This window comes from Choloepus didactylus, chromosome 20 (genome assembly GCF_015220235.1).
Source record: "Choloepus didactylus isolate mChoDid1 chromosome 20, mChoDid1.pri, whole genome shotgun sequence".
Lineage (NCBI taxonomy): Eukaryota > Metazoa > Chordata > Mammalia > Pilosa > Megalonychidae > Choloepus > Choloepus didactylus.
This window is the reverse complement of record NC_051326.1, coordinates 13,692,323-13,715,525: the sequence shown is the minus strand read 5'-3', so window position 1 is coordinate 13,715,525 and position 23,203 is coordinate 13,692,323. Positions and strand designations below refer to the sequence as shown.

The following is a 23,203-nucleotide window of genomic DNA, read 5'->3' as shown; positions in this document are numbered from 1 at the left end:
TGTAAGATACTATCAATTGTGTTCCTCAGAGATTTTGCTCTGGGGATCTGCCCTCTGAAATATTCTCTTAATATTTCCACATTATTATTTCTATAATGGAAAAGAAGTTGTGTCTTCTAGGCTAAAATAATAAATATTTATTTAGACTTAGACCTTAGACTAAATAATTTCTTAGAATTTGCTTTCTCTTAAAACAATCAGAACAATACATTTTAAAACAAAAAAAAAAAAATGTCTATTTCTTTATAGACTGCTTTTTCCCCAAGGTTCAGATTGCAAACTGTGTTTTTATGTTCTGTACTTTCTACTGTTCTAAGTTGCTCCTTATTTTCAGACCAGTATGCTAGTACTTTGGATTTTTTTTAAATGGCTTTTAAAGCTTTGGCTTTAATTATTTATGAATCTTTAGACTTTTACAATTCTATGGAAATTTCATATAAATATGGCCATAACAAAAACCTTCCAGGGTCAACTCTTTGCTTTGTGTATTTGGTTAGTATATCAGTTATAACTCTTTTAATTTCAAGTTATTAAATCCTAACTTAAAAAGACACAAACTCACAAGGACAAAAGCTAAAACAGAAAAGGAAGGGCAGAGGTATAAAAAGATCACAAGAACAACTGGGGTGCCACCCAGATGCCCGTCGTCCTGGCTGCTTCTCTCAGTGCACCGCCTTCATGCCCTCTCTCTGCAGAAAAGCCACTTCTAAATGCTGCTGATGGCTCCACAGACTCACAGCGTTGCCACTCCAGAGGTTTCAACTAGAAAACCCGAGGAAGGATTCTTACAGCCCCGGATTGTATCAGTGCCCATCCCTGCTGTATTTCATTGACCATGCCCATTGGACCTAAAACCTCCTAGCAGAGGAAGAGCACTTCCCAAAATAAGGTTCTACTGTCACGGAAGGAAGAAAGAGACCCTGGAAAAGGAAAATCATAGATGTCCTTGGCAGAGCACCTCTCTGCTGCGCAGCACACACCTTCCTATACGCAGTTCCATCTCCAGAATCTTCCTTCTTCCCGTAATGCAGCTTTCCCTTACACAACTGCAAATTGTGTACTCTTACACTCCTCCTGGGAGTCGTATTCACCTCCTGTAGTGAGCACTGGTTTCAGGATATCTGGCTTTGTCTATTTGTCTGCATCAGGCCCAGGTATGTCATTTGTGATTCATTAGCCCATGAACCAAATGATAAAGTTTAACACTCACACACCTTGTATACACGGATGAAAGTCTGAAAACAGGATAATTGCAATTAAGGAAGTTTCCGATTTAGAGAAGGGGAAAGAGGAAAATAACAAACGTTCATATTAAGCCATATTTGCCTGTGCTTCCTCCTGAAATGCCACTAAAATGACAGTAAAGAAATTTTTTTTTAAAAGCATAAACCTATAAGGACAAAGAAAAATGGAAGAGGAGATAATAGGAATAAAAATTTTGGAAGCAACAAAGCAGATGGATGAGTGGTAACTGATTTAGCAGATTGGAAAAAAGTAAAACCTGGCGATGAGAGAAGTCCAGAAGAAAGCCAGCCGCAGCAAGGCTCAGGAATTAGAAGGCTCTGAAAATGGCAATGCTAGAGAAGTCGACATCAGGAAGAATAGCTGATAGTCTTGTATAAGAAGTGAGTCCCAGATCTTCTACATAATGGGAGGTTGCCCCCATCCCACTCTAGCCAAATATTTGAGGTTTATGTTTGGAGTGTCTACAACCATATAACCCACATAAAACCTACTTGCCTTAATTCCCCCACCCTTGGTGGTATGAGACAACTGACTAAGGAATTTCCTTAATAAAACTATCTGCCCTGTTGTCTGTGTTGGCTTTCAGACAACCCATCTCTCTCTCTCTCTCTTGCAACATCATTCTAAAGACTTCAAGAAATCACTAATACATTCTCTTAGTTTGATGTTTTTCTTTCAAGGTGCTGAAACCCCAGTGCCCCAGGATCCTGGACGCTATAGTTGAACCAGTTGATTTGCCCTCTAACCAGGTAGCAAAGACTGATGTATTCACAGTCTGGGATGGAGGGAGTTGTGCTCCCTCACCTTACCTTGACTCAGCTGGTTTCAGTGTTCCACCCCCACTGCTAGTATCCATTTCTATTTTAGTCAGAACTCTTGGCAATGACAGCAGTTGTTTGAACTGGCTTAGGGGAAAAAGACTTTTTGTTTGTTTTCATAACCAAACTGTGCAAAGAGCAGGGTTGTCTGTGGCTGGGCCCCAGGGGTGCCCAGAGCTAGCAGGGCTCCAACTCCTTTAGGTCCTTAGATGTCTTCATTCTCCCCCAGTGTAGCCAGCTTTTTCACACAGTCAGGGATTTGGCCACAAGCCCTGTGCATTCACATTTCAAAACCTCATAACCTGGAGGGATTGCCCTTCTTCTCTTAGTTCCAGTTTGACAAATCCCAGTGAAAATTCTGTTTAGTCTGTTTAGTCCAGCTTGGGTCATATTACCTATCAATGGTTATTCTGTTCGGTGGCCCCTCCTAGAATAACATAATTGAATGGGTGGGGGACAATGCTCCAAAGAAGGAACCTGCTGTTCCCCAGAGAAGGTAGAGGTACAGAGGAGATACAGCTGTAGGCTTCTGTTGGAGGGGGACAGGGAGGGTTCCCTGAAAAACTTGTACTTATATATGTGTAAGTATATAGTACATGTCACCTCCATTTGCATAGATTTATTTCAGGAGAATCTGTTTTATTCCTACCACCACACTTTTATTAGTTCACTTAGGGGTTAAATTTAATGCTTTGTATTCTATTTTGTTTCATTTATAAAGAGGTATCATGTTGGGTTATAACACAACAGTTGGGTGGCAACAGGTAAATATTAGAGTCATCAATCCTGAGTAGTCTCTAATTGGTAGGGATCTTAAGTAAGGGCAAGCATTTATCAGTTAGAAATTTTTAACTATTAATGTCACAAAAAGGAAAACCAGTTTTTAAAGGCCAGAAGATGACACAATATAAATATTATTTCTGAGCTATAGAAACATGACCAAGTTAAGAAATGAGTTATGCTATAATAGTATTCAAATGGCTTTCTGACTGGGTGCCAAGGTAAAGGGTTTATCTGCAGAGAACAGGAGAATGACAAGGACCACAATCTGCTGTGTTTTTTTTTTCAGACTAAGATCAAGAGAGGCTGGAGAAACTGAGAAACGAAGTAAAATGAAATTGGTCAAGCTAGAAACCAGCTATACTTGGGCCCAGTCCACTCATTCTCTTACTGTGAAATGAGAAAAATAGCGTTTGGCTGAAAAGCAAAAATTAATACAGACTTTGGCATGATCATGAAACAACTAGCTTGTGTGAATTCTTTAGGAGAATCTCTCCAAGTCAACACAGGAATTAGTTTTTCTCCAATCTGTTTTTTAAAAGACAGAAATGCAGAGTAATTGAAAATTAACACATAATCCAGTGGAACTGCAGGGTCCTCAGGGCTGGCAGATGTCCAGAGGCCATCTAAAGGCCTGGGCAGGCTGCCAGTTTTTAACTGCTTCTGGGTTGGGATTAAATTCCGTTTCCATTCAAGCATTTAGGGGAAACCCTTCACCAATTCTAATTCAGGTTGGTACAAACAGAAAACTTGAGTCTTTCCAAGTCCATACTTAAAAACCCTAATTTGAAAAATTGAAGCTGACACAAGCATAGTAATTAATAGTTAGTTTCCTCCTTTCATCAGGCTGAGGCTTGAGGTCCTGAGTGTAAGCAAGGACCACATCCATCGCAGACTGTCAGCAGAGCAGAGGGAAAGCAGGAACAGGTTTGAGGAGAAAGACCGCAAGTTTAGAATTGCCATGTTCAGATCAAGATGCTGGTTGGATACCGGCAGTGAAGAAAGGCTCTGTGGATTTTGGATGTGGGGGTCTAAGGAAGAGGGTGAATGATTTTCCAGCTTTCTTCCTGGCTTGAGTTAAGGTACGTTTGATCAAAACACGAGAGGAGGAGCAAGTTGGAGCAAGGAAGGTAGTGAGGTTTGTTGAGTAGAGGTGCCTGTGGGACAGCAGGGAACCAGCCCTTAGCATACATTCTTGTTGTCCAGGTTCTCCCAGCCACCTCAGACTCACACTAACAAAAGGCATGCAAATACTTCCATCCAGCAAATGAGTCCCTGTTTTTGTTTCCTGGCTGCTAAAACAAATGCAGTACAATGGGGTGGCTTAATAGCAGGAATTTATTGGCTCACAGTGTCAGAGGCTGGAAGGCTTGTTTCTTTCTGGAGTTGGTATCTTCTGGCGGGGTGGCAATCTTTGGTGTTCCTTGGCTTTTCCTTCACATGGCAATGCACATGGCAATGTCTTCTCCTTTCTCTTCCTGGTTGTTGACTTCGGCTTCCATCTGCTCCCCATGGCTTCTCTCTCTATGGTCTTCTCCATGAGGTCTCCAGTAATAGGATTATGACCCATCCTGATTCATTTGGGCCACACCTAACTGAAGTAACCTCATCAAAAAGTCCAATCTGCAGTGGATTCACACCCACAGGAATGGATGAAGATTAAGAACATGTTTTTCTAGGGTACGCAACTCCAAGCCACCCCAGTCCTCCACCTCCACCACTGAGAACTGACACACATAGAAACACAATCACTCTCCTCCCCACCCCCACCCCACCCAGGACACTCTCTCCCTCTCTCACATATATACATTGTCTGTCTCCATCTCTGTTACACACACACACACACATGCATTTTTTAATACATTTTTATATATGCTTTTAGCTTCAATATCTGTTTTAGTTTCCTAGGCTGCTCAAACCCATGAAATGAGTTGACTTTAAAGAATGGGAAGTTATTAGCATACAGTTTTGAGGCTGAGAAAAATGTCCAAATCAAGGTATCATTCAAGGTGATGCTTTCTTCCCGAAGACCCACTGCCGGTAATCCTTGGCTTCTCTGCCACGTGATGGTGACTGCTGGTCTCTCTTCTCTTCTGGGTTTCATTGCTTTCAGCTTCTAGCTTCTGTGGCTTTCTCTCCCTCTCTCTGTATTCATCCCATTTATAAAGGACTCCAGTAACAGGATTAAGTCCCATCCTAAAGGAAATAGTCACACACCTTAACTGAAGTAACCTCTTCCAAAGGTCCCACTTACAGTGGGCCCGCACCCATTCACCCATCCCCCAGCCACCAGTCCAGTCCACAGGAATGGTTAAGTTGAAGAACATGTCCTTCTGGGGTACATACCACTTCAAGCCTCCACAAGAACTCTAGGCCTTATCTCCTAAAGAGGCTGCCTCAGTGCCATGTGCTGCTCTCAGGTGATGCTGTGAGCCACACCCTTGCACTGTAACTAAAATTCCTGTAGTGACATTGAAGTTCCTAGGTGACCCAGCTAGACATAATTGCTTAATCATAGATTTTTTTATTACTTTTATATCAAACTGTTAAACTATTTCAGCTTCCTTTAGCTGGTAAAGCAAACTTTTCAAACAAATCAGTGCTGTGGACAAATCCTTACCTCTTTCATGGATCTTGTTAGGAAACCTCCAGTCTGCTCCCCACGTCACCCCCCCCCCAGTCCATTCTTTTCTTTGCAAACAGAGAGATTCTTCTCAAATGCAAATCTGATTGTTATTTTCCTGATTAAAACTTTATGACAGCTCTTCTTTTTTACAACAGCAACTGAATTTTTTATTTCATTTACTTTCAGTTAATTTTAGTTTAAAAAGCCACATGTGGCTAACAGCAGCACAGGTCTACAGGACTAAGTCCAAATCCACAGTGTGGCTTACAAGGCCATTTTGAGCTGACCCCTGCTTGTCTGTCCAGCCCTGTTTTGCCCCATTCTCTCTACTTGGCATCTACACTCCGAGTTACTTGAATCGCTTACAGCCCCCAACTAGGTTTCTGCATGTGTTGCTTCTGCCTGTAGGGCCTCCCCATCACTTTTCCCCCTGACCCCCCTTCCTTTATCTAATTCCTCCTCCTGACTTAGCTTCATCTCCTCCAGGAAGGCTTCCCTGACATCCTAAAGCTAGAGTAATTGTTCCACCTCCGTGATCTTATACATACCATCGCATTGCACTGCCTTTCTAGTCTCCTTGAAGGCGGAGACTCACGAGACATTATTCAGAAACAGATTCCTTCTCTCCAAATCTTCTTTCTGCTCCTTGCCTCTTAATCAGTACTTCTAGGAAAGAGATTTTCTTCTCCAGTTATTTCAAGCAAATAACATAACGAGGCCTGCTTATTTCATTCAGGGCCGAGAAATAAAGAGGAAGAAGAAAGCTGTTGTTGCATTTCACATAACTAGCTGGTGGGAAATGTAACTGATCACTAGATTTTTTGTATTTTAAGTCTAAAATAGTGGGTTCTTAACCTCATTGGGCTTACTTACTTAAGAGGAAAGACAGATGGGGTGGAGATAGGAAAGAAAGAGGAAGGAACTAGATGTTTTCTCTTTCATTATGATTTCTATTTGGGAAAGATTTGTGATGCATTTCAGCTGGGGGAGAGTTCATTTGGCAAAGTTAGCTTTTGAATGGCAAGTTTAGGTAACATTACTGGCTCCCGGTTTCATCAGGGTGAGACTCTTGGTTAAGTATCAGCTGTAAAGGGGAATGGTGTTGAAAAACTCACCAGATGTCACTCCAGCCACTTCATTCTCTCCGAAATTGGGCTGTACCTGCCAGGGGGTCTGCGGAGGAACTTGCATGGCGTTGAATTTATTTGTCTCTCTCGTATGTTCTTGTTGGGCAGCATTATTTTTCCTCATCAGCTTGCAGTACAACAAGGGCACAGACTGTTTCCCCTTAACAGGCTTGGTTGCATAAATCTGCAACCTGTGAGGCAATGAGCTGTTATAAGGATGTTTTACCCACACTCTTCCTTCTTTGTAGATTATAGGCCTTTGAGAAGAGATAAGACAGAGGGGGAGAATATCTTTACATTCTGGAAATCCATCTCTTCCATGCTAATGCCTTGATACTATGTTTCTTTTAGCGGCAGAGGAGAAAAGGAACTTAATGCATTATCAGAATTACTTATGGTGTGCCAGAAAATCATGTTAGAAAATGATGAAATTTCTTGCCCTATAGATCTGAGAGTCTCAAACATTTGGAAACTGGTTAATATATTAACTACTTCTTAATGAATCTGTTTATGCATATTATAAAGGACAGCTTGGCATACTGTAAGTCAAAGCTGTTGTCTTCTAAAGAGCTCTACTCTGATATGTGCTTTCAGCACTGGTGCTAATCCTTATCCTATATCTTATATCTTATATCCTATATTCCACATAAGGGTTTTCTTGCTGAGGTTACTAATTATTCTGAGTATTTGGATTTTTACCAGAATTTTTCTATATGCCTGCCTACCCCTTTGGTGGTTCCACCACAGATTTCTTCAACTGTGACAAAAGTACTGACATTTCTCCAAGTGACCCTAATTGAGGAATGTAAGACAAAGATTCCTCTCAGATATCAGTGTTGTACCTAGGCATCAGAGTACTTCCCAGCCACCACGGGCAGTCTGTGGCTGCTTTTACTACAGCGGTAGAGTTGAGTAGTTGCAAAAGACATCCTGTGGCTTGCAAAGCCTAAAATATTTATTATCTGGCCTTTTAAGAAAACAAGCATTTACCCTCTTTGGGTGTAGAATAAGGATGTTAACAGGATGATGTATCAACATTGTTAAAGTAATTTATGCCACTAAATCATATGCTTAAAAATGGTTTAAAAGGCAAACTTTATCTATCTATCCATCATCTATCTATATATTCACATTAAAAAAAAAAGATGAATTGTAACTCCAAAGACAAACTGTTACTGTTTACAATCATAGAATTTCAGAGCTGATAAAAGTTACCTTAGAGATCAGCATGATGTAGTTCATTATTGAACTCAGTATAGAAAGAGAATGAAATGGGATTACCGCAGGTTTAGTAGGCCTTTATATCTATTTCATTATTAGTGTTTCCTTCTGATTACTACAGTAACAACAATCAAAGGTACAAATATTAGCCCCTCTGAAATTTAGGATATCACATATGGAGATGAATTTCCATAGCTCACTCCAACACACAAGGGCTTGGTCACGGGCAGGCTCCATGTGGCTGAGTGTGTGAGTTCCCAGGAAATTCAAGAGTGTGGTAGATACTCTTATGCAGGGAGCAGCTGGTGATTGGCAAGTGGGAGAAGGACCACCTCCCCACAGGAAGATAATCTTAGTAAACGGTTTAATTGCCCTACTGGGGCTCAACCGCGCATTAGAGAACATTTTATCATAACTCTTTAGAACATTTAGCCCTCTTCAGAGGTCACCCCCTAAAATGTTTAACACTTCAAAACCATGATTGCCAGAAGGGTTAAGTTGGGAAGTGAATTATTATCTTAAATTTCATGGTAACACACTTTGTAAATAATCTCCAAATTCTGTATTTTCACTTGTTTTACAGATGTAAAAACTGAGATGCCATGAGGAAATCTTATTAAACTCTGTCAGTTCAAGGACAGAAATGAAGATTCAATTTAAAGCTTCTGCCCCAAATTGTATATTTCCCAAATGTAGGTGGGCTCCCAAGTTGCAACCATAAAGTACTGACTGTGCGCATATACTCGCCACTGCCTCAGCCAAGGACTTACTTCTCTGAGGGACTCAGCTTCAGGACACCGCCTTCCCTCTCTGTCACTAATGCGGGTTGCTTACCATTCACTGTTGTCAACTCCCCTTCACTTGGAGAGACAGCTTGGTGCCGTGGAAAGGGGTAAGCTCTGACTTATCCCTGGGTGCAGGGTCCAGCTTTGTCACTCAGCTGTTGTAGGAATTCTTTATGCTTAATTACTTAAGTAATGAATTAAGTAATGAATTAATTCATTAATTCACCATATTTACTGAGCACCTAATATGTACCAGGCACCACTTTATGAGGTGATGATTTAGCTCTGTAAAGATTAAGTCCCTACTTTCATGGAGGAGACAGAAATCAAATAATTTTATAATGTAATAGAGAATGGTGATAAATAAAGGACAATGAAGCTTGGTGGGGGAATAGAGAGTGAACAGGGTACATACAGGGTTTAGATTTTAGATTGGTTGGTCAAAGGAAGGATTCTTTGAAGACGAGACATTCATTCAGGAGACTGAACAATAGGATAAAGAATGCCATGCTAGGATCTTAGGGAAGAATGTTCTAGGTGAAGAGAACTTCACTTGCAAAGGCTCTGTGGTGGCAGTGAACTTGGTGTTTCCTTGGAATAACAGTCCATGTGGCTGATATGTGGACGAGCAGGAGGAAACTAGGTTGGAGAGCTAGTTAGGGGCCAGATCATGTAGAGGTGATAGGATCTGGTTTGTTTAAAAAATATTTTTAATAAAGTTTCTATTTTAGAATAGTTTTAAATTTAAAGAAAAGTGCAGGTATAATACTGGTTCCCATATACCCCTCACCAGTTTCCCCTAATGTTAACATCTTGCATCATGACACATTTGCCATAACTAAGAAACCACCATTGGTGCATTACTGCTAACTAAACTGCAGGCTTTTACTCAGATTTCACCAGTTTTTCCATTAACATCCTTTTTCTGTTGGGGACACTACATTATATTTGGTCATCACGCCTCCTTAGGCACCCCTGGGCTGTGACAGCTTCTTAGTCTTTCCTTATTTTTCATGACTTTGAAAGTTTTGAGGCATCCTGACCAGGTATTTTGTAGAATATCCTTCCTTTCTCCCCATGATTAGATTGGGGGCCTAGGTTCTAGGGGAGAAGACTGTCAACATGACTTACCACTGGTGGTGTTAGTCTCGGCCACCTGGCCAGGCAAGTTCTCCACTGTGGAGTTAACCACCTACCCTCCCTCCCCGACTCTGTGTTCTGGAAGTGAATCCCTAAACTCAGCCCACATTCAGGGGAGAAGGGTGGGGGGAGCATGTGGATTAAGCTCTATCTCGGGAGGGATAAATATCTGGTTACATTTTCAGGAATTTCTGTAAGGAAGATCTGTGTCTTTTCTTCCATTTATTTATGTACTCAGTCATTTATTTTGATCAGTGTGTACTCCTGGGTATTTATTTTACACTTTGGGTTATCATCCATGACTGTCTTACTTTCTCACTCAAATTGCTCCAGCCTTGGCCATTAGCAGCTCTTGCAGGTGGCTCTTGTGTCCTTTTGACCCACCCCCATCAGTTTGTTTGATGGGTCCTTCCTTCCTTTCTGACATCACATCATGCTCCAGGCCCCACTTGTATATTTGCTCGGCAAGCCCTAGACTGAGCCATTTCTCTAAGGAGCCCTGATTTTATTGGAGAATTAGAAATTGATATCTGGGCTCCGGGTGTGCTCCTTGTTACAGAGTATCATTGCTCAGATGCATGTATACTAGCTGATATAGACATACTTGTCTGTAATTATTTCTGTATCTGTCCATGTGTATCTATATTAAGCTATACCTGAGTCATTCTGAGTATCCGATTCTATCAAGTACCAACTGAGTCTCCCCCTCGGCTCCCTGTAACTTCTCTGTCCAGCTCCTGTTATCCACCATCCATTTGCTTACTTGTGTATGCCAGTATACATGTATAGCAGTTTCATTGTTTAATTGTTAATCAGTACCCTTGATTTATTTTTTAACAGAATTATTGAGACATAATCCATACACCAGACAGTTCACCCATTTAAAGGGTGCAATTCAGTGGCTTTTCGTGTATTCAGAGACTTGTACAACCATCACCACAGTCAATTATAGAACATTTTTACCACCCCAAAACTGATTAATTTTTTAAAAATCCCTGCAGTTTAGCAAACTGACTGTAGGAGATAAGACAAAAAGAAAAAGTGAGGCTACTGGGAGTACGCTAAGTGAAACATGATGAGGAATCTGAGATGAGACTTTACAGCAGCAGTAGAGGTGGTGAGAAGTGGCTGGTTTGGGGATATATCTTTGAAAGTAGAGCCAAAGGAACCTGCTAGTGGATTGGTTGTGGCGTGTGAGAAAAAGAGAGAACTTAAAAAGACTCCTAGTTTTTGGCTTGATGGCTGGGTGGATGGTGATGCTGTTGATTTAAACTGGTCATCCTGGGGAGGAGCAGATTAGGGGCTGGGGCCAAGAGAATCAGCAGTTCTATTTTGAACATACTAGGTTGGAGATGCCTAGTAGGCAGCCAAGAGGAGATGTTGAATATTTAATCAAATACTTTACTCTGGCACTCAGAGGAGAGGGCAGGGCTGGAGATGTAAAAGTGTGAGAATTACAATAGATTGTTCTGAGAATAAGCAAAAGAGCATATGAAAAAGGCCCTGGTAGGTTGCAGGCATTTGCTGGTAATGACTGCTGCAGTCTGTGCCAGGTGCTTTATTGACATCATATTATTGAGTCCTCCCAAGCCTGTAAAGTAGATCTTACATCTTTTTGTGGATTTTGTATTATTATTCTTATTTTACAGATCAGGGGCCTGAGGAATGGAGAGGTTGTTGTCCAAGCTCACACATCTAGTGAGTGTCAGAGGAGGGGTTTGAACTTCAATCTGCCTGACTCCAGATCTGGGGCTCTCAGTCCCTCTGCTCTGCTGCCTCCTACTTAGTCAGTGATTCTGCTACCAGAAGCCAACAGCCGCCGCTTCATACCAGCTTCTAGCGTGCTGCTGCTGCCTATGATCTTGGCCCCCACTCACCCTCCACCCTACTTCCCTCACTCAATTCCCACCTCTTGCTCCCTACCCCCATGGCTGTGCCTTCTGACTTCTGCTAAAGGCTCCCTCTCTCCCAGCTCCCACTAGAGATTCTCCTGCATCCAGGAGGCATTATCACCTGGACCAAAGCCCCATCCTCTTGAGAAGCTGATCACACACTTTAGTTAAGTGCACCTGGAAGCCCTGGGAACTTGCTTCAAATGCAGATTCCCAGGCCTTGTTCCCAGAGAGTCTGATTCAGGAGAAGCCTGGGAGTTCTGAACAAGTAATCTGGGGAAATACATTTTTAGAAATGCTGCCTTAGAGCCTCCCAGTCCCATCCAGGAGCCCCTGTCCCCAACTGGTCATCACCATTGGTTTAGAGCAGTGGGGTGGGGGGGGCCTTAGGAGGGACCCTTAGGAGTGTTTCATTATCACTCCACTTTTTAACTCCGTGGTTCATTCTGCTCACCCTTGCTTTTGCTGCTCTCCCTAATTGAACAAAATTCTGCCATTAGGTTCTCTCAGAAGACCATGACCTTCTCATCACAACACTTACTACATTTGCAGTTTTACATTTATTTATGTGACTTGTCTCCTTTCCTTCTAGACTGCTAGCGCCAAGAGAGCAGCAGCCATTTCTGAGTTTTGCTTTTACTGTAGGACCCTCAGCTCCTGGCTCAGTGCCTGGCACCTAGGACGTGCTCCATACATGCTCACCAAGGGAACTGAGGTGAAATTCTGTGTATTTTCTCACAGATACATTGTTTCAAATGCCCAATTCCCATCAGAGGTGATGTTAGGACTACTGTATGTTTAGGATGAAAATTAGCTACTTTTGTGGATTGAATTGGCATTTGACAGTTTAGAAATAGAAGTTATTTATATGCTGTTGTTTTTATGGGAAAATACATTCTGAATTCCAAACTATTGACATTACTTTAGAAAAACAAATTTCTAAAGCAAAACCTATTTGTAAGTTGGGAGTTGCATATTGTTGCATGCATATATATGTGTGTTTATATGTTGAGATGTTTTATCAAAACAGAAGAGTTTAAATTCAAAAAGTGCATCTGGTAAAACAGGTATAATTTTGAATATGAGTAAACAGCATATCACTCCACACCTCAAACAAAATTATCAGAAAATTCATGGACACTTATGTTTCTCACCTACCACAGGCAGCTACTGAAGATGCTTTTCAGTTTGGTCTAGATCCCTAATTAATTATCTGGCAAACAACACAAGTTCTGAATAGCAGTCTTCCTATAAACCTGAAATAGATCCACACACTGTTGCTTCCTATTTCATTGGAAAAAAAAAAAAAAGAAGCAATCAAAAAATTTTCCATAAGCTCCTACCTCACCTACCCATCCACCTGTATCTGTACAAACAAAAACAGCCACCTCTCTTTTTATGTGGGTCTCCCAAGTGTGCACTGAATCTCATTTTCAGTCACCAATTAAGGGCTTCTAGTGAAGCAGTTCTTGTCGCTATCTCCTACATCATCTTTTCTCCTGTCTCAACTGGATCTTTCCCATCGACCTACAAATTGGATAATATATCTCCAACTTGGAAGAAAAAAAAAAAAAAAAAAAACTCTCTTGACCTTAGTTCCCCCTCCAGCTTCTCCTGCATATCTCTCCCTCCCATTTCAGAAAGATTTCTTGAAAGAATTATCTATAATGAATGTCTTCAATTTCTGCTCTGCCATTCTCTTTTGAACCCACGTCAGGCAGGCTTTCCACTCCCATTACTCTGCCACAGCAATTTGTGTTCGGGACACCAGTGGCCTCCACAGTGCCAGATCCACTAGTCAGTTCTCAGTACTTACCGCACTTGATCTATCAGTAGCATTTAACATAGATCCTTCCCTCCTTCTTGAAGCTCTGTCTACACTTGGCTTCCTGGTTTCCCTTCTTTGGCTTGTTTGGCTGGTTTTTCTATACCTCTGAGCTCTACATGTTAGTATACCACAAGACTTGAATTTCTGTCTGTACTCACAGGGTAGGTGATCCATCCAGACATACAAGTTCTATCTATGTACTGTGACTTCCAAGCTTATTTTTCTCATACAACCCTTTCCCTAAGCTCTAACCTCATACATCCCTTCCTAACCAGTCCTTTCTCTTTGATGTTTTAGTACGTCTCTCACAGTTAACATGCTCCACACTGAGTTTTGTATCTCCTCCCACAAAACCTGAATCTCCTATAATCTTCCCCATCTCAGTTAATTGCAACTCCATTCTCCTGGTTGCTCAGTCAAAACCCCTGACTCCTCACTTTCAAATCCTTGAAAAGGATTTCCTCACCCATCTAAGCCATCAGATAATTAGGTCAGCTTTACCCAAGAGCACCTTCAAAACCTATCCAAGAGCTTACAATTTCTCACCACTTCGTCTGCCTCTACCATTTTCCTACCCGTCTTCTCTCATCTGGATTGTTGCAGTATTCTTCTAATTGCCTGGTAATTCCTCTGCTCTCTAGCAGATAACTTTCTGTAGAGTAAGTGATCCTGTTAAAATATAGATCAGATAGATCTCTTCTCTGCTCAAAACTCTCCTTTCAAATAAATAGCTTCTCATATCAAATAAAAGTTAAAGTCCTTATATTGGCCTACAAGGTTCTATAGTAGTACTTGATGATCTAGCTGCAGTTTAAAAAAAAAAAAAAGCTCTTTTGTTTTAATTTCCAATTAGAGGTAGAGCAGTATTTTGTAAAGTATGAGTTAACTACAGAGAGGACTTCTGCTTCTGGACATGATGGAATAACTGGTATGAGATTAGCTCTCTCACTGTAGATTTACAGAAAACTGGTCTGAATATATGAAACAACTTTTTTCAGAAATTAGACCATAATTAGTGCAGCACTGATCCCTGAGGGTAGGGAAACAAATGAGGTGAGCTCCACAATTGCCCAAGCTTTGTGCCTCGAGGCATTTGCCAAACTCCAGTGCAGGGTCCAAGCAGAGCAGGGCAGTCTTGCTGAGAAAAGCAGTTAGAAATTGGGGTTTGTGGAGGCTAGAATTTGCAGGGCAGAGAAGTAGAGAGGAGAAAACTACCCAGAGAAAGAACTACATAAATCTGCAGAGAGGTCCCCTTGAGTCTTTTGCTGAAAGCTATGCTACACTTGCATAGAATGAGATTTCACAAGACTGGACAAAGAATATTACCTGGGAAAGAACAACCATAGGGGAGCAGAAAGTGGATCAACTACCCAATCTCACACAGGGTTGGAAGATGTTCACATTCCAGCCAACAAGAGCAGAGAGACATGATTGAACACTTGAGACATTCAGTAAAAACCCCGTAAAGACTACACTAAGGAGCAGAGCAAAAACAACCCTAGATAAAGGTTTCCTTGTATCTGCGCTAATGAAGTGTAAACATGAGCCTCAAAAGGATCAAGCTAATCCACAAGTAAATTACCTGACTGCTGGATCTTTTAGAGGAAAACAACAAAATCCAGACACCCAACAGCATAAAATTCACAATAGCCACCATCCAATAAAAAATTTAGGAGACAGAAGAGCAAGAAAGAATGACTTAACTAGGAGAAAAAATTCATCAATAGAAACAGATCAAGAAATGATGAAATTAGCAGATATGAAGCAACAAAAGAGAAAATAGATAAATGGGAACTCCTCAAGCTTAGAAGTTTCTGCACCTCAAAGGAGTTTCTCAAAAAGGTAAAGAGGCAGCCAACTCAATGGGAAAAAATTTTTGGAAACCATGTATCTGACAAAAGACTGATATCTTGCATATATAAAGAAATCCTACAACTCAATGACAATAGTACAGACAGCCCAATTATAAAATGGGCAAAAGATATGAAAAGACAGTTCTCTGAAAAGCAAATACAATGGCCAAGAAACACATGAAAAAATGTTCAGCTTCACTAGCTATTAGAGAGATGCAAATTAAGACCACAATGAGATACCATCTAACACCGGTTGGAATGGCTGCCATTAAACAAACAGGAAACTACAAATGCTGGAGGGGATGTGGAGAAATTGGAACTCTTATTCATTGTTGGTGGGACTGTATAATGGTTCAGCCACTCTGGAAGTCAGTCTGGCAGTTCCTTAGAAAACTAGATATAGAGTTACCATTCGATCCAGCAATTGCACTTCTCGGTATATACCCGGAAGATCGGAAAGCAGTGACACGAACAGATATCTGCACGCCAATGTTCATAGCAGCATTATTCACAATTGCCAAGAGATGGAAACAACCCAAATGTCCTTCAACAGATGAGTGGATAAATAAAATGTGGTATATACCCACAATGGAATACTACGCGGCAGTAAGAAGGAACGATCTCGTGAAACATATGACAACATGGATGAACCTTGAAGACATAATGCTGAGCGAAATAAGCCAGGCACAAAAAGAGAAATATTATATGCTACCACTAATGTGAACTTTGAAAAATGTAAAACAAATGGTTTATAATGTAGAATGTAGGGGAACTAGCAATAGAGAGCAATTAAGAAAGGGGGAACAATAATCCAAGAAGAACAGATAAGCTATTTAACGTTCTGGGGATGCCCAGGAATGACTATGGTCTGTTAATTTCTGATGGATATAGTAGGAACAAGTTCACAGAAATGTTGCTATATTATGTAACTTTCTTGGGGTAAAGTAGGAACATGTTGGAAGTTAAGCAGTTATCTTAGGTTAGTTGTCTTTTTCTTACTCCCTTGTTATGGTCTCTTTGAATTGTTCTTTTATTGTATGTTTGTTTTCTTTTTAACTTTTTTTTCATACAGTTGATTTAAAAAAGAAGGGAAAGTTAAAAAAAAAAAAAAAAAGGAAAACAAGGAAAAAAAAAGATGTAGTGCCCCCTTGAGGAGCCTGTGGAGAATGCAGGGGTATTGGCCTACCCCACCTCCATGGTTGCTAACATGACCACAGACATAGGGGACTGGTGGTTTGGTGGGTTGAGCCCTCTACCATAGGTTTTACCCTTAGGAAGACGGTTGCTGCAAAGGAGAGGCTAGGCCTCCCTATGGTTGTGCCTAAGAGCCTCCTCCCGAATGCCTCTTTGTTGCTCAGATGTGGCCCTCTCTCTCTGGCTAAGCCAACTTGAAAGGTGAAATCACTGCCCTCCCCCCTACGTGCGATCAGACACCCAGAGGAGTGAATCTCCCTGGCAACGTGGAATATGACTCCCGGGGAGGAATGTAGACCCGGCATCGTGGGACGGAGAACATCTTCTTGACCAAAAGGGGGATGTGAAAGGAAATGAAATAAGCTTCAGTGGCAGAGAGATTCCAAAAGGAGCCGAGAGGTCACTCTGGTGGGCACTCTTACGCACACTTTAGACAACCCTTTTTAGGTTCTAAAGAACTGGGGTAGCTGGTGGTGGATACCTGAAACTATCAAACTACAACCCAAAACCCATGAATCTCGAAGACAGTTGTATAAAAATGTAGCTTATGAGGGGTGACAATGGGATTGGGAAAGCCATAAGGACCACACTCCACTTTGTCTAGTTTATGGATGGATGAGTAGAAAAATAGGGGAAGGAAACAAACAGACAAAGGTACCCAGTGTTCTTTTTTACTTCAATTGCTCTTTTTCACTCTAATTATTATTCTTGTTATTTTTGTGTGTGTGCTAATGAAGGTGTCAGGGATTGATTTGGGTGATGAATGTACAACTATGTAATGGTACTGTAAACAATCGAAAGTATGATTTGTTTTGTATGACTGCATGGTATGTGAATATATCTCAATAAAATGAAGATAAAAAAAATGATTGCACTGCATGATGCACTTGAAGCTAAAAAAAAAAAAAAAAAGGAATTAGCAGATATGGGCTTCAAAACAGCCATGATAACTGTAAATAACATAAAGGAAAATACAAAAGTAATGAGCAAGGAAATGGAAGATATGAAAAAGAGGCAAATGGAAATATAATTAGAATGTTCTGCTTATAGATTCTACATCAATGAACTTTTTTAATTAAAAAATTTAATTAAAATTTATAAATCTTAATTTTAAAATAAATAAAATGTATTTTAAATTTAAAATTAAATTAAAAATTCTAAAACATATAAAATTTAATTTTAAAGATAAATTTTAAATAAATAAAATTAAAATTAGAAAAGAGATACTAAAGAGACAATGACAATTAAATGCAATACACGATCCTGGACTGGATCTAATAATGGAGGAGAAAATGCCCAAAAAGACATTATTGGGACAATTGGAAAAATTTGGAATATGGACTATATGCTTTATATCAATGTTAAATTTCTTGAACTTAATGACTGTGCTTAAGGTACAGAAAAACATAAGTGAGTGTCCTTGTTCTCAGGAAATGTATATGGAAGTATTAAGCATTAGAGGAGCATGATGCATACAACCTACTTTCAGATGTTCAGAAGATAGATAGATGGATAGATAGAAATTTTAAATGTGGCAAAATGCTAATAATTGTAAATCTGTGTATCTGGGAAGGGGAGTGTATATTGAAGTTCTGTGTTTTGTTCCTGTATTATTTTTGCAACTTTCCTGAAGTTATTCAAAATTAATTAAATTAATTAAAATGAATAAATAAAATAAATGGAACTTCTGTAGTTGAAAAGAATAATACCCAAAGTGAAATTCTATGGATGAGCTTAACAGTAGATCAGAAATTGCAGAAGAAAAGTTCACTGAACTTGAAGACATAGCAATATGAACAGCCAAAAATGAAACACAGAGTAAAAAAATGGCTGAAAAATGAACAGGGTCTTGGTGACCTGTGGGACAGTGTCAGGCAGTCTAACAGAAAGGAGAGGAGAAAAAATATTCAAGGAAAAAATTTTTCCAAATATTCATATACATTTTTCCAAATTTGATGAAAACTCTAAACCCACAGATATAAGAAGCTTAAACTCTAAGCAAGATAAACAAACAAACAAAAAACACACCAAGACACATCATAAACAAATTGCTGAAAACCAGTGATAAAGAAAAAATATTAAAGCAGCCAGAAGAGGGAAAAAAAAAAAGAGAAAAGACATGTTACATACAGGGAACAAAGATGAGAGTGACCAGTGCAGCGACTTACTGAGAAAAAGCAAGCCCAAAGAAAATGGAATGTCATCTTGAAAGGGTTAAAAGAATTTACTTATTTTTTAATTCTTTCTAAAATATACAAATCTAGCTTTCTCCACTGAAAAGGCCTAGAAGCAGAGACAACCCAGAAACAAGGAAACCAGGGGACCTTGGAAGAGTGGTTCATCCCAGGTATGGAACAGGATATTTATGCACGATGAGCCTGGGACATCTTATTGTGTCAGAAAGCAAGGAAGCCACCAAGGTCTAATGGTCAAGTCAAAAAAAAAAAAAAAAAAACAAAGGAAACTACTTACCACCAGCTAAAGATAGGATTAATTAGAGCATAAAAAGGAATGATTGCAATGGATTAAAGCACATCATATACATAAAAATCTATGTGTTCATAACGATACTAAGAAAGGAGAGTCCTTGGTCACCACTGGAGGTTGCTAGGGCACTAACTTGTTCTAATCAAGCCTCTAGATATAACCACAGTGGGGTAGAGAAACAAGTTAAACGGCACCAGAAGAAAGCAATCAGTCAAATTCAGAATGTAGGAGGTGATACAAGATAAATGACTTGGTTTCTTTGCAGATAAATGATGTGGAAGAAAATGGGATATGGGAAACTGTTATAGATTAAAAACAGAAACATATCCATCAAATACAAACACTAAAAGAAGCCTTTCAACCACATTCAGTGTTTGGATCTTGCTTGGATCTTGATTTTAACTCTAAAAGACATTGTTGAGGATTTGAGGAAATTTGCAGATGGACTAGGACATTAAGGAATTTTTGTCAGTTTTGTTAGATGTGATAATGGCATTAAGGTTATATAAATTTTTTTCACTGTCTTAGAAATACATACTGAAGTTTTTCCAGGTGAAATAATAAATTGTCTGGCATTTGCTCTAGCTACTCCCTCCTGTACAAAAAGTCGAGAGAGGGGAGAATGATTAAACAATATTGACAAAATGCTGATATTGGTTGAAGTTTGGTGATGGGTACATGAGGGGTGGTAATTAGATTACTCTGTCTATTTTTGTGCATGTTTTAACATCTCCACAGTAAAAAGTTAAAAAAAAAAAAAAAAGACCTCATGCTTGAAGACCTTCCACCCATCTATAAGAGAGGTCCTCACTCAGAATGCAGAATGTAGTCTTACATTAGGTACCATTCTAACAAGAGAAAATAGATTGATGCTAACGGCAGATATCTTATAGAAATAAAAAAGGTTTAACTAGTGTATTAGTCAGGATTCTCTTGGGAAACAGAGCCAACAGGAGATATCTGTAAGTAGTATGAGATTTTATAAAAGTGTCTCACACAACTTTGGGGATGCATGAGTCCAAATTCCTTAGGGCAGGCTGTGAGCTGGCACTCCTGTAAAGGTCTTGGATAAATTAATTCCCCAGGAGACGCTGTCTGACTGAAGAAGAGAAGAAAGTCCTCTCTTCTGACTGCTGCCTGTTGTCACCTCCCCCTTAGAAGTCTTCAGCTGATTAGATTAAGCATCTCTCGCTGTGGAAAACACTCCCCTTAGCCAAGTACAGATGCAATCAGCCATAGATGCAATCAAGATACTGATGATTTAAGTCCACGTATAGGCCAGTGCATGCTTGACCAGACAACTGGGCACTGTCATCTGGCCAAGTTGATGCATGAACCTAACCATCACAACTAGTAATATGAGGTAACCCTGAAAACTCCTAAAAGCAGACAGTACATTCAGGGCCACTTAATAGGTTAAATAGCCCCAATCTGTCTTGACCTCACTTTCCCACCAGTTGGTATTCCCTGAGAGGACATCCCTCACAGGCAGGGCCCAGCACCTGGACAAGGTGGGCGAGCAAGGCTCCTGGGACACTCCTGGTGCTCTTCTCAAGGGCTGTAGCCCCCAAAGGACTGCCTTCATTCAAAGGATTTTTGAGATGTATTCTCCTTGGTGAAACACCATTAATCCTGGTTCTGTTTTGCATTGTGTTTTTTTATTGTGTTCCTTACCATGAGTTGCATTTTTGTGTTTTTCTTTGACATTGGCCCATTTTAATCCATGTTCATTTCTCCCTCTGTGTGTGTTTGTGTCACACTTGCTGTCTTTGCCTCATTGCTCCCAGGTTACAGTATGGCCAGGACATGCCCAGTCTCCTGGCTGACGAGCATGCGCTGATAGCCTCCTATGTGGCCCGTCTGCAGCACTGCGCACGGTCAGTGGGAGGCGGCAGCAGGCGGTCCCCGAGGGCCGATCGTGGGAGGGAAAGCCATGTTACCTGGGGCTGCCCGCTGGACAGAGCGCCGCGTGTGGGGTTTGTCTTGAGAAGCTACCAGCTGTGTTTGGCAGAGTTGAATTAATTGCTAAAGCATTGGCTTCTAAACGGGAAGGAGCTTTGCCAAGCCTGGGCACTTACCTAAACATAGTCAGGAATTCTTCTTTAAAATGAGGTTCACTCCCTTCAAATTATGCTTAGAGTGAGAAACTCTGAGAAATCTGCAATTCCAAGGATGTATCTTTCACAGAGGTGTTTGCTGTAACCTCTTATTGTTCGTTCTTACCTTAAAAATGTGAGCTTCCTAGTGACATTCAAAGTTTAGTGTCAGTCAACCCACAGATATCTCAGTCTATTCAGAAGGCTTTGATACCACCCTGTTGTATCTTTACCGTCCTTTATTTGTTCCCAGAAGTCTATCATTGTTGATTTTGTAAACTAGGGATTTTCAACAGTGGTATTGGATTGGTATAACCTGAGAGGGTTTTTCTAAACCATATATACCTCCTCATATTATAATAATTACGTATATTTTAATAGCCCCACCTACCCCTTTTCCTGAAAACTACTGGGATAGTGACTCACTGTTAATATAGGAACATGACTGATGCTTCAGTGGGTTGGGTAGAAAAATGTTTGATTACCACTTACTACAGCAAAGTTAATCCTTATAACAGTTAATACCAAGCAAAGTGCTATTATATTCAGGAAGACCCAAAGCCACTACCATTCTTCAAGCCGACTACAGGTAAAGTTTAAATCATCGAAAGCCCTCCCTCCCCTCCCTCTCCCAGCAAAGAAGAGTCGTGATGCCAAGCAACTGGTAAACCCGGCTTTGAACTTCTTATTCTTAAAGAGAAAACCATAACTAATATACTAAACACACAGCAGAGACCAGAGCCTTAGTTTTGCCCACGGCGTGCCGTGGCTCCTTGGGAAGGTCATTTAACTTCGCTCCTATTCCCCATGGTAACAGGAGAATAAATTAATAATGTGAAAGAATATACATGAAAAGGACTATTGTTAGTATTACACATCATCCCGTATCCCATGGTTTTCTCAGTATGAACAAAGAGTGCCATTATTTTTGGACATGAATGTACCTAGCTCTAAAGACATAGAGAAACCATGGGGCTCTTCCTACCTCCCAGGCATGTTTAATAGGCTCACCCCATGGGAGGGCAGGAAGGGCCTGACAGCTGTACAGTGTACCACAAAGGGTGTCTCCTCATCCAGCAGCTGGTTTCTGCAGAACTCAGTACAGCCCCTTGGTCTCTAGGAATAGTTTTTTTCACCCTAAGCAGGAAAATTACTTATTAACAATAAAGGAAATTGTGCAGGGTGATTAAAAGCTCCCATGGTGAAACAGCAGAATGTTGGCCAGAGACTGCTACCTGACATTTACAGCCCAAAAAAGGTGGTTTGTAGTAGGTTTAGCCATGTCTTCAAATCTCATGGCTTAGGGACTAGACTCCTGAGCAAGAATTGGTGGCCAGTAGTCGGAGGAGAACACAAGGAGTGGGTGAGTACTGCATCTCTTCTTGATTTATGGAGTCAAAGAAGCTGATTTTACACTTCATGGAAGAAATTTCCTGGCTAACTAATTTTGAAAATGAAAGCTCAAGCAGAAGAATAAGGAATCTTTGTAATTTCCCTACATTTACCTAAAATCTCTCATCAACAGAAGATTCTAGTTTCTGGCTAGAAAGCATAACCAATTAAACCAGCCCTATTATCCACATTAGGATCTGAATAGCAAATGGGATTAAGCCTTCTAGGGGGATGGAATGTGAGGGAGAAATAGGACTCTTGCACGGAGGAACCTATTGTGTCGCTTGCCAAATAACAGAAGTCAGCCACTTCAGGACCCACTTCTTGGGCTGTCAATCCCTCCTCCATAAATTTATCCCCTTGTATTGTTAAATGTTGGGCTTTATTTTTCTGTTTCCGTACAGAGCTGCGTTTCTGATGTTTATTTAAAAGATAATTCCCTTATTCCCTTGTTTCAGACACACACTCTCAGAGCAGCCCTGACCTTGGGATTTTGACTCAAAGATATTAAAGCCAACTGCTGGTAGCATGTTCTTACTACAAGACCATCTTTGAGAGGACAGTTATACACTCAGAGACTGATATTTGCACACCTAACTATAAAGTGTGAACAGATGTCATGGGCAGAAGACTTAAAGCACATTTTTAAAATGTGCATGAAAGTCTCAAGAGGCCCTGAGAAAGGGGGGAGAACGGTGGGGCCTTCTCCTCAGCCAAGA

General features: G+C 40.5%; 1 protein-coding gene across 13 annotated transcripts in view; it reads left to right on the top strand.

Annotated features, from left to right (window-relative positions):
* The window catches only part of DTNB (dystrobrevin beta), a 386,425-nt gene that overhangs the window by 289,914 nt on the left and 73,308 nt on the right, over positions 1-23,203 (top strand). For 8 of the 13 annotated variants that reach the window (XM_037812551.1, XM_037812550.1, XM_037812552.1 and 5 more), the window contains one exon: positions 20,784-20,873. The exons of 4 other annotated variants lie outside the window; for them this stretch is intronic. In XM_037812551.1, coding sequence (XP_037668479.1) covers positions 20,784-20,873 — 90 coding nt within the window. Of the gene's footprint in view, positions 1-695; positions 1,801-20,783; positions 20,874-23,203 lie in introns of those variants that run through there. One more of the 13 variants, XM_037812562.1, reaches the window with a different exon arrangement.